At 41.8% G+C, this 12,092-nt stretch overlaps 1 protein-coding gene across 1 annotated transcript; it reads left to right on the top strand.

Annotated features, from left to right (window-relative positions):
• Nucleotides 1-2,911: 2,911 nt before the first annotated feature.
• On the top strand, nt 2,912-11,113 carry LOC306863485 (patched domain-containing protein 1-like; the record flags this gene model as incomplete). The annotated part of the gene is made up of 3 exons (XM_079406834.1): nt 2,912-3,259; nt 5,827-6,490; nt 9,462-11,113. 3 exons carry the CDS (start codon nt 2,912-2,914, stop codon nt 11,111-11,113), a joined length of 2,664 nt encoding a protein of 887 aa, XP_079262960.1.
• Between the last annotated feature and the right edge of the window lie 979 nt (nt 11,114-12,092).

Below are 12,092 nucleotides of genomic sequence, written 5' to 3'. Positions count from 1 at the left end.
AGGAAGAAGAAACATCACATCCATTTAAACAATCTCACTGTGGATATCACTAAACCACATGTAAAATATAGTTGTGCTAATTTGGATATGTGACATCAAATAACTCTCAGAGGAGAACAGAAGGCACTAGAGCAGTCCAGGTAGGGGAGCCGTGCTCAATCATGGGCTCAATTCTTGATTAGACATGCATGGGTAAACCCAGAGCTATGCCCCATGCACTCCAGCAGACTGTTACAGTGTTATTAAATGATCTGTCAGCCAGAGACTGTCTGTCTGAGGAATTCAAAAAGACCTGGGACAGTGTAACCCTGACCATGATTAAAGATACAGAAGGATACAAACTGTAAGAAATGTGCAATTTCAGGGAGAAGATGGGCAATTCTGCCAATAATACCAAAAGCACATCAAAAGGAGACATAAAATCATGGTAAACTTTAAAACGTATATTAACTTAAAGGAATAGTTCACCTAAAACTGAAAATTTGCTGAAAACCCTCAGTATGTTTCTTCATCAGAACAGATTTGGAGAAATTTACATTACATCCCTTGCATACAAATGGATCCTCTGCAGTGAATTGGTGCCGTCAGAATGAGAGTCCAAACGGATGATGAAAGCATCACAATAATTCACAAGTAATCCACATGACTCCAGTCCATCTTAACATCTTGTGAAATGACAAACTGTATGTTTGTAATAAATTAATCATTAAGATGGTTTTAACTTCAAACCGATACACTGCAAAGGATCCATTGGGAAGCTAATGATGTAAGGCTAAATTGATCAAACTCTGCTCTGATGAAAAAACAAACTCATCTACCAGATCAAATCTCATCTCAGATGGCCTGAGGGTGAGTATATGTTGAGCAAGTTTTCATTTAGGCTGAACTGTTCTTTTAATGGTCCCCAAATTTATCTTCAAAAGTGTTCTCCTCCAGATCCTCCCAAAAAACGAAAAGTGGTACTTCATTCATCTCTGTCCATGGTGCTGAATCAAGCCTATGACTGGCTTTTGGTTCTGAGCAATTTTCCTCTTCTGTAGAGGCAAAAATCAGTTTGTTACATCTGTAAGACTTTTCTGGGTGTTGAGAAAAAGTACTAAATCCTGTTTTCCATGAAAAAATGTATTAATTTTAACGGTGATAACATAAAGTGCGTGTGCTATGTGTGTACTGACACAATAATTGTACGTGTAAATTAGCATAGTAATTGCAAACAGTTTCTATAACACGTCAGTTTTTAACAGGCTGTCACACAGATCCATTCCGTCACATAATCGTTGTCTCAGTGTGTGTTATTATCTCTTGTATGGTCTAACGTTGACAGACCAATCAGAACATCTTTCCTTTCGCCTTTCCACAACCCCATTCCCGTGATTAGGTGTAATGGGGGTGGGGGCACCACCGGCATTCACCGGCCGACTCTTCGGGAAACTGGAACTTCTGTATCAGCTCCGTAACTGAGCAATTAAGTGCCGCATCGCATTCGTTTGTGATTATTTTGTGTTGAGCTGCCTTGCGCAGTAAACGAATGCCTTAACTCGGAACGGAAATGCACACAAGTGGCCGAGCTGGAGCTGCACGGAGCCCGCACGCATTCTGCACCGCGGGTCGGTGGAGGAGATTCGTGTTTTCAGATTGGTAACAACGGATAGCGGTCGTGCTGGGCGCGGCACGGGATTAATATGGATCAATGACACGCACCTAGTAGATAATGGAATATACAAAACTGTATTTGTGCATTTGAAACTGTTTATAAGAACACGACCAGTTCACTGTTAGAAATACACCGATATATGTACTGGATTCATCCTTTCTAAGACGCTGTGGAGATATTCAAAGAGAAAAGTGATTCGTTTCTATTACGAGAAACGATCATATAATTCCTGGCACTCGGATCAACGACGCATTTATGGAAATTGGGTCTCTCAGATGAGATGAAACTGCAAAGACGTGACTGGTAATAATTCAAAACCACCTTCCTTTCCCTATCGAAAAAAACACAGTTTAAACCAGACAGTGTTTTTTTTTTTTTTGTCACTTTTCAGCTCGTCATGCCGGTTAAGGGGTTTTCTGTCTATGAATAGCCTAACCTGTCACTCCTTTAAAAAGTGACCACAATTGCTCAGGGTGCGAATTATGGGGTGGGGAGGAGGGGGTTGGATGTTGACCCCAAAATTAAGGCTTGAACCCAAAATGTCAAAAATGTCAAAGTCAAAACAAATGGTTTGAGGGTTCTTAAAAGTAGGTATTTATTCATAAGTGTATATTTCAAACGAAGTTTCAGTTAAAGTTAGATTACAAATTAGTCAGAATTGAACTAAAATACACGCTCGTGTAGAGAAATAGCGTTATTCTGAGAAGATAATCATAGCAACGTTTCGCTACTGGAGCGCTTTCGCTTCTAGATGTGCGATGGTAGCTACATCGATAAATCATAATAGTCCATTATTTATGACTTCATTATAGACTGCATTTCACAAACCCTTTCAGCGTCTTGTTTAAAACGGCTTTGAGGTAATTCCAGGGTAGCTAACTGTACAAGCGACGCTAAAAAACATTTTGCGCGAGACGAACCTCAACCGGCTGCGCCCCAAAATTACTGACAGAATACGGAAAGAAAAGTCGTCCCCTTTGAAAGTCTCTGAATAATGCGCACACTGATATTGCCACATGCAAACAAACGCCCAACGCTGCAGAGTTAAGAATGCATTTTCATTCTGACTTATCTTTTCTTCTTAAAAGTAGAGTAAATGCATTACTAACAAAATGTCTCTGACCCAGAAGGACCTGATGAGATTCAACGCAACGCTTCATCATTTCAGTGATCCAGCTGCGTGGGTTGAACACTGATGCTCCGGATCTCTGATGCTGATGCTGGTTCGTCGCCCTTGCGCTGTTGCTGCATTCTAGGATGTTGCGACAAGTGTTGCACGAAGGGCTCAGGACGTCATTCCACAAACTGGGCCACTTTGTCGCCAATCACCCGGTGTTTTTCGCCTCCGCGCCCGTGCTGATCTCCATCCTGCTGGGCGCGAGCTTCAGCAGATACCGCATAGAGGAAAACGTGGAGTACCTGTTAGCCCCCAAACACAGCCTGGCGAAGATCGAGGGGAACTTGGTGGATAGTTTGTTCCCCGTAAACCGATCCAAACACACCCTCTACTCGGATTTGCAAACACCCGGCAGATATGGCCGGGTCATCGTGACTTCCCGCAGGGGGAGCGTGTTGGACTCTCACCACGTTAACTCAGTCCTAAAGGTGAGCGACCTTTCACTGGAGTAATTGCATAGTTTCTCCGTTTAAAATGTTGCAATAATGTTGTCAGGACTCCTTGAAACAATATTTTATTAATTTAGCTACTTGTTCGCAGATCCAACTTTTCCCTTAAGCTTATTAGTCTCTCATATTTTACAGGTAAAACATGTAAAGAAAAGTCACACGTTCCTGAAATCAGAGATGATTTAATATATTCTCTTATTCGGCTTAACAACTTAGTCCTGCTTTTTCCAGCACTGTTAGATATTTGCATTATAAAAAAAAAAATTGTGCTTATGTAATATCAATAGCTAATTCAGTTTTTATACTCAAGTCCTTCAATTAATATTTTATCAGTTCAACAGAGTCACAGGTGTATAGCGTTTTTTATTTATTTATTTTACAAACTTACTTAATGCTTAGGCTACATTCACAACATTATGTGAATAACTCATTGCACAAATTGTAAAGAACTTGTTTGAGGTTTTTAGATAATTTCATTTGTTTTAAGTTGCTCCTATTAGTGGCTAGCAATACAAAAAGGAAAATAAATTCAATACATTTAATGCATGTGTGATATGAAAAATAAGTATGGTTATTTTTGTCAAAATGCTAGATTAATCAATATTTATGTAATGTATGTTAATTAAATATTGTATCTGATAGTCCCATAGTAAGTAAGAAAATGGTAGGTAATTATGTTATCCATAATCGTTTATTTATTAATCTTGTTTATTTTTTGTTTATTTTTAGTCCCAGTACTCAGGAATCACTGGGATATAATTCTGACAACATGTATGTCTGTTAAAACTAAACAAATCTGTCATTTTAACTCACCTGTGATACAGGTGCTATGATATTAACAGGATTTCAAGGAAAGTTCTCTTCCCACAGCTCTCCCCGGATCATTTATATTTTTTAATATTAGAAATATTTCATCCAATGTGCCGGTCAGAGTGTTAGCTTGTGGCCTACTTTATCTTCTTGTAACACAGCTTCCCAATCCAGCTCCAAAATTCACTCCCCCAGACACCACCAACATGAAATTTGATGCTGGCAACTTCTGCTTACTCTACTTGCAAGAAATCTTAACTTCAAGTAAATCCAAAAGAGCACTTCACCTCTTTTGGTGGAATGCAGATTAAATTGTGGCTTCACATTTCATATTAACATTTTGCTAGCATAGACACTTTATTATTAAATGCAAAGTACTCACTTCATGTGCATTTAGACTCATCCTTTCTAACTGGAAACATTCATTTCAATTTTCCTAAGCTAACTGAACTAAGCCAGACCTGTGAGCAGCAACCACATCTTAAGAACTTTTTAATATTCACAATGCATTGTATAGTCCAGAAATAGAACAACAGGTCTTGGTATAACCTTGTTCACTGTATCACAGACCACCTTTGGGAATGAGGTTAGCTCTCCTCTGCTGAGCCATGATTTGATAGTCGAATGCAGTGTGACAATTGCATATTCCGAGATCTGATCTGTTTCTGAAAGAAGGAAAAATCACGGTTCAAAGGACTTGAGGTGATTATATTCAGTGTCGTATATATAGTTTTTTTCTATGCCCTTTGTTTCCAATTCGTAAAGAGCAGACAGTCCATTTGGAGCGTCCGTCTAGGTCAGAGACTGTGGGCATGCAGATGTCATGCTTTAGTCTCCAACTGAGGGTTAATTATCAAGCTTGAGCAATTAGAGGCCTGATTGGTGTGTGTCTGACATTTCTTTGCTGCTCGAGGAGGCCGGAGGAGCATTGGAGGAGGCAGCCTCCCCCGGTGATCTGAGTCTGACACAGTCTAATCAGTCTGACATTAACAACGCAGAAAGACTGACCTCAGAGGACAATCAATCCTCCTCTCACATGGATTTCCTTGGAAGAAAGTGGAAAAGTTTTTCTTTGATGTTGTGTTTGTGTTTTAAAACAGGAAGTGAAACTGTTGGCACACTCTTCCTGCAGCAACAGGCTTTTTTTGTTGCCTGGCAACAAGATAGTTGCAACTGAATGCAATGAAATATTGACCTAATCACATACTTAAAGTTTACTCTTGAGTATTAAATATTTTAATTTGAATTTATTCCTAATGTTGCAAGAACACAATACGCTACCATTAAAATGTTTAAGATCAGTGCATTTCACCTGTTCTTCTTTTATTAAAAAACAAATTAACACTTTTATACAGCAAGGATTCATTAAATTGATCAAAACAAACAGCAAAGATGTTACAAAATGTTCTATTTAAATTTAATGCTGTTCTTTTCTAATGTTCTATTCATCAAAGATTCCTGAAAAAAGTTTCACGGTTTCCACAAAAATAATAAGCAGCACAACTGTTTTCAACATTGATGAAAATGTTTCTTGAGCACAAAATCCGCATATAGAGTGATTATTTGAAATTCAGCTTTGCCGACACAAGAATAACATTTAGCTCTTGAATTTGATCATACTTTTGAATGGTAGTGTATTTCTTTTCAATGACTAATTCAAATTTAGTTAATATGTATTTACCTGTACATAATTAGTAAAATCTAAAAAAAATGTATCCTTTCTTTTCCACCCCAAGCTGCACAACACAATCACTCAGATCCAGGTTCCTATGCTGGGATTCAACTACACCTTTGCCCACCTCTGCCTGTTGGATGACAGCAAGAGCTGCATCGTGGACGACATCCTGCGGGTTCTGGAGGAGATGAGATCAGCACGGGCATCCAACAGTTCAGTACCCCCTCTGCATTACCCTATCACCAAACTCAAAGATGGGCGGGAGGCCTACATTGGGCACCAACTGGGCGGAGTCCTGGCAGGTGGAGGGAGAGACGGGGTGCGTTCTGCTCGAGCCCTTCAACTCACGTACTACCTGCAAGCGGCCAGCCCACTGAATGAAGTGGTGGCGGCCACCTGGGAGCTGCTGTTTTGCAAAGAGTTGGAGAACTTTGGAAAGGCTCATCCAGAGCTTAGCCTATACCCCTTCACTTCCTCTTCTCTTCAGAGGGACTTCCAAAGGACCAGTCGTGTATCAGAACGGCCGCTACTCTTTAGCCTGGCTGTGTGCCTCTCACTGGCCATGCTGTGCTGCTCAATGCGAGACTGTGTGCGTACAAAGCCTTGGCTGGGTCTTCTGGCTCTGGTGACCGTCAGCCTCGCTACACTCACCTCTGCAGGCATTTTCAACCTAACAGGAGGGAAATACAATTCAACATACCTGGGCATCCCGTTTGTCATGTTAGGTGAGATATTATTACGCCTTCCTGTCCTCCTATAATGCAAAAATTTGCAATACTGTTCTAAAGTTTGGTTCATTGAAATTAAAAAAATATATATTTTTTGAAATATTACAAATTTTAAAATGTAATTTTTTCCTGTGATGGAAACATGATTCTTCAGAAATTATTCTAATATGTTGATTCAACCTGATCTATCGTACACGTTTTACGGAACCTCACTCTAATTTTTGCTAAATTACAAGCTCCCCAATTCGTATGAATTCTTACGAATGACCTACCCCTAATCCCGCTCCTAAACCTGCCCATCACTGGGGTGTTGACAAATCGTTTTATGTTTTTTTCAGGATTCTTTAATGAACAGAATGTTTAAAAGAACAGCGTTTATCTAAAACAAAATTTTCAATTGCAAAACAAAACTTGTTACTGTCACTTTTGATTTAATTTAATTTAATGCATCCTTGCTGAATAACTGAATCCAAACTTTTGAATGGTATATGCATCATCCCAGTGATTTGTGCTGTTTACTCTCTAATCACTTGCAGCCATTGCTGTTTGCATATTCGTTCTGTTCTTTTGATCCCCCATTTACATACTGTGACTGCTTATATTTTAAAGGACTGTCAGGTTAAACGAGTACACCTTTTTGACTGTCCGGAAAGCTCCGCACTGCAGTTTTGTCAGGGTGTATCATAAAAAATGAAACGCTCCACATCAAAGGAATTCCTGATAGAGCTCAACAGACAGCCTTTAGAGGAATTCCACCCCCTTCTTTTGTCTTCTGTCTATGAGCCGTTCTGGGTGAATCAACTGTGTGCTTGTGGAACAGATTCACACGAGCAGATTTCTTGCGACTAATTACCAACATGCATACATGCATCCTGACAGATCACATCCATCTCGCTCGTTGGCCATCTCTTACACACAGCAATTAGTGCCACGTGTGGGAGGAGGCTTCTGTAGAGAAAATAATAGGCTGGAGCAAAAGAAAAAAAAATGGAAAAGAAAAATGAGGGCTTAGGAAAAAAAGACCAGAAGGCTGAGAGACAATGCGTTTATACTGACCCCCGTGCCACCCACTCCACAAAATTACTATTTAATTTCTATCTCAAGAAAACTGACATCTGTATCCTTGTTACAATGCTTCTACAGTTCAATCCCAACCTTGGCAATTGTGCCACTCAACGTCAGCAATCTCAGAATTCTCCCCACTGGTTTCCAATCGCAGCCCGAGTGACAGCATCTCCTTACAGAGCTCTTCTTCAGAGCTCTTTCTTAGCGTAAAAACAGAACTTGCCAGCCAGTGTCACGGCATATCAGTGCCATTCCAGGTTGTTCATACTGGGTTGAATGGGGTTCAGAGAAAAACAAGGATATAAGTACAACACAATGGATGTCTGACAAAACAATAGGCCTTATCTCTTTAGGCCACCAGCCTTTTATTTAAATCAAATTCCATTACAAGGACATTAGCTGTCAACTGGGATCATCTGACAGTCCTCTGATGATAATGGAAAGATGGAAGGGAGAGATTTCATAGGCCATAATTGCTAAGATTAATGTCATGTTTATGAAGAGAAAAAGACTGCACTGCATCTTGGGAGATGTTCAGCAGATAAAGGACTAGCACACTGAGAATCAGTCTCTGTGTGTTACATTAGTATTCTTTATTTTGTTTTGAGATGAGTGGAAATAATATAGTCGGTTCAATTAGTAAAGAGGAAAACGTCAATGGTAGAAGCAAAGAGCAAAGGCAAAAGTGTGAGAAAATAGCATGAGAATAAAATTACAGTCTCTTTCTCACTTTGTTTGTCTTACTCGCAGAGCTTGATTGTTTGGTTTAGCAACAATCTCCTCTTACTGCCCATTAGTTTAATTTGAGACCTTTAGCTCTGCAGAAAATCAGAACACTTGAGTCCAATCGTGGAGGCCATGACCTCAGGCCAGTGCTGTCTGGTGACTCTGCTAGCTATTGTGCTGGGCACACATCCCAGGTCTGTGTGAGAGGCAGTACTGGTGATATCGGACCGAGGGAACCTCCGTCATAAATGATGAGTCACTGATGCTGTGGCAACCCTATAGGTGAGAGCCATCTGCTCACTCTGCCTGCATGAGCCAGTGATGTCTAAAGCTAGAGAGGAAAGTGAAAAAAAGACCAATAGAATGTGAAAGCACATGTAAATATATGTTATGGTGTAAGAGTGTCAGCTTTGCCATGATGACTTGGACCCTAGGTTCCTTTATGTCAACTTCTAAAAGTAGGCTGACCCAGTTTGCCTAATGTCTTGGGCTTCTGTGCTTCTATAAAGTCCCAAGGCTACAGGGGCTGTCAGCCTTCCTCACATCCATAAGGCTTTCTTCTTTCATCAGATCAATTTTACATGACATGTGGCTATCGTGTGTGAGTGTGACTGAGATTTATTTAGCTACAAATTCATCAGCTGTGAAGATGGAGGAAAAGAGAGTGGGCTATAGTTAGATCATGCTCTGTAAATAGAGGTGGTGGTGGCCAAGAGGCTTCTTTGGCTTTGCTTTCAAGACTGAATCCTTGCTTTATTTTGATTGATTTTCTAGTAAATTGCACTGGTGAGGAGCTATAAATTAGGAATGGTATTTTCTATAGGCTATAGTATGTATAGACTGAATTGAATTGGATTAGAATTAGATTTCATTGATGGATGTATAAATGTTACAATGCATGCTAAACACTTTTTGACTTAGATTTGTCCCCAAAAAGCAGTACCAGAGCCAGAGAAAGAGAGCATCTGTTTTTCCCTCACACCCATTGTTGCAATGCAGCTGCAGAGTGACTGTCTTGTCAATGTTTTGTTCAATTATTTACGTCTCCTCTTTTCCCAGCAGCCATTTATGTCACTTGAAAGAGCTGCCTGCCAAAATCATTCCAAGCTATGCTTAGACCATTCCAATTCACATTTATAAATCACTGAAAGACATTTTCTCTCTTCATCTCTTCCAGGTCATGGCTTGTTTGGCACATTTGAGATGCTGTCGTCTTGGCGTCGGACCCGCGAGGACCAGCATGTGAAGGAGAGGGTTGCTGCGGTGTTCTCTGACTGTATGCTGCCCTTCACAGCTAGCACGGCCTTGCACGTGGTCACCTTCGGTATCGGGGCCAGTCCATTCACAAACATTGAGGCCGTGCGTCTCTTTTGTAGAAACGCCTGCATCTCAGTCCTCTTCAACTACCTCTACATTCTCACATTCTACGGCTCCAACCTGGTGTTTGCCGGCTACCTGGAAAACAACTACCGTCACAGTCTATTCTGCAGGCGTGTACCAAAGCCTGAGTTGCTGCAGCAGAAGCCGGCATGGTACCGTTTTCTCATGTACACTCATTACAACGAGGAGGTAACAGAAGCAGGACCACTGCGTGCTTATGAGAGTCACCTGCTGGTAGCCTTTATGAAGCGGTACTACTGTGACTGGATCACCAACACCTACGTCAAACCATTCGTGGTTCTGTTCTACTTGGTTTATGTTTCCTTTGCCCTCATGGGCTACCTTCAGGTCAGTGAAGGGTCAGATCTTAGTAATGTGGTTGCCACTGAAACAAGCACTATAGCATACACCCGTGCACAGCAGCGGTATTTCAGCAGCTACAGCCCCGTGATTGGCTTCTACATCTACGAGTCCATTGAGTACTGGAACACGAGCGTGCAAGAGGACCTACTGGAATACACCAAAGGTTTTGAACGCATCTCCTGGTTTGAGAGTTACCTCAACTACCTTCACGGGCTGAACATCACCACTAGCCTGTCACGCAGCAACTTCACAGAGCGCTTGCGGTCTGGCTTTTTGTGCCAACCCCAATATGTGCATTTCTCGGACGATATCATCTTTGCCAAACGTGCGGATGGGGAATTTGATGTAGTAGCCTCGCGTATGTTTCTAGTGGCCAAGACGACAGAAAACAAACGAGAGGAGATGTCTATCCTGCTGGACACACTAAGGAAGTTATCACTGACCTCCAGGGTGAAGTTCATCATCTTCAATCCATCCTTTGTGTATATGGACCGTTATGCTTCATCTGTTGGAGCACCCCTGAAAAACTCTTGCATCGCTGCTCTCTTTCTGCTCTTCTTTTCCACCTTCTTGGCAGCTGACCCACTGGTGAATGCCTGGTTGACTGTGACAGTAGCCTCTGTTGAGTTCGGTCTGGTGGGTTTCATGACCCTGTGGCGGGTAGAGTTGGACTGTGTCTCAGTGCTGTGTCTGATCTACGGTGTGAACTATGCTGTAGACTCCAGCGCTCCGCTGGTGTCTGCATTCGCTCTAGGCCGGGAATCCACCCGTACGCGCTGGGTGAAACTGGCTCTGGAGCGACATGGAGTTCCTGCCCTTCAGAGCTACCTGTGTTATGGGGCTGCTCTGCTCCCTCTCGCGGCCGTGCCCTCAAATCTCACCCGCACGCTCTTCAGGTGCTTCTTTCTGACCGCCATCATCACCGCCTTCCACTGTTTAGCCATTCTCCCTGTCCTGCTTACCTTCTTGCCTCCCTCCAAGAAAAAACGGAGGGAGAGAAAGAATGCTGTGGAAAACCGTGAGGAAATTGAGTGCGTGGAGATGGTGGACAGCACACGTGTGGTTGATCAGATTACCACTGTCTGACCACATGCCCAAAAGAGAGGTAGTCTGGAGGATGTACAAGAGAGAAAAAAACAAAACACCCCCAGGGGGTGGCATAAGGAGACCTGAGATATGAGAGTTAGCCTTTGTGTAGCTGGGCTTCCAGTTCCGTGCTTTATGGGTGTTCTTTAGTATAAGGCCACATTTTAAACAAGGCTTTTGTTTGATGGTAAAAGCAGATGAGATTGAGGTTCAGCCATTAACAATGGATGTATCGTTGTCAAGGTAAAATCCTTATGCAGGTTTTGCTGCAGCTCAATGAGAGCAAGGAAGGCCACACTGCTGCACAGTTGCAGATAATAACAGAGGGGGGCTCCTCTGGTCTGCAGTATTACAGCAGTAGTAGAGCGGAAACAGTAACAAGCAATTGCTTTGACAAGGCGTAGATAGAGACTTACAATGTTTCTGATTCCCCAAGAACCATATTAAGATTTTCATGGGGCACTAAGCTAAAGACCAAGCAGCCATATTCATACCTGCTGATAGCCATGACTTTAATGCACCCAATGTTGTCTTCTCAGAGGTTAGATTTTTTTGGTTGGGACCATATATTTGTCTTTTGGTATATGGTGGTACTACAAATACATAGTATTTGAAAATTATTTTCACTGACCATGGTGAAAGTCACCTCCCCCACCATGACCAATGTCTCAGAGGCATGGCTCATCTTCCATAAAGGAATGCATAAGAGAGAAAAAAATGGGCGGGTGAAAGAAAAGGACGGAAGGGGGTGGGGATGCATCTGAGAGATACACAGAAGCAAGACTCTGCTGACAGGTTGGTATGCTGTGCAATGCTTCCATGGTAACTCTGGTCACATTTTAGTTGCATAGTGTATGTATAATTTCCTACCCTCTAAGTTCAATAAGGGCATTGGTTACCAATTAAGTCTTACTGCAGTGGGGAGTATAATCTATGAAGGATTTATCCCTGCTGGGTCTTGCTTATTTTGTTTGCCTCT

The sequence above is a fragment of the Barbus barbus genome, assembly GCF_936440315.1.
Source record: "Barbus barbus genome assembly, chromosome: 44".
NCBI classification, from domain to species: domain Eukaryota; kingdom Metazoa; phylum Chordata; class Actinopteri; order Cypriniformes; family Cyprinidae; genus Barbus; species Barbus barbus.
The sequence above is the reverse complement of the archived record's forward strand: the minus strand, read 5'-3'. Positions and strand labels throughout refer to the sequence as shown.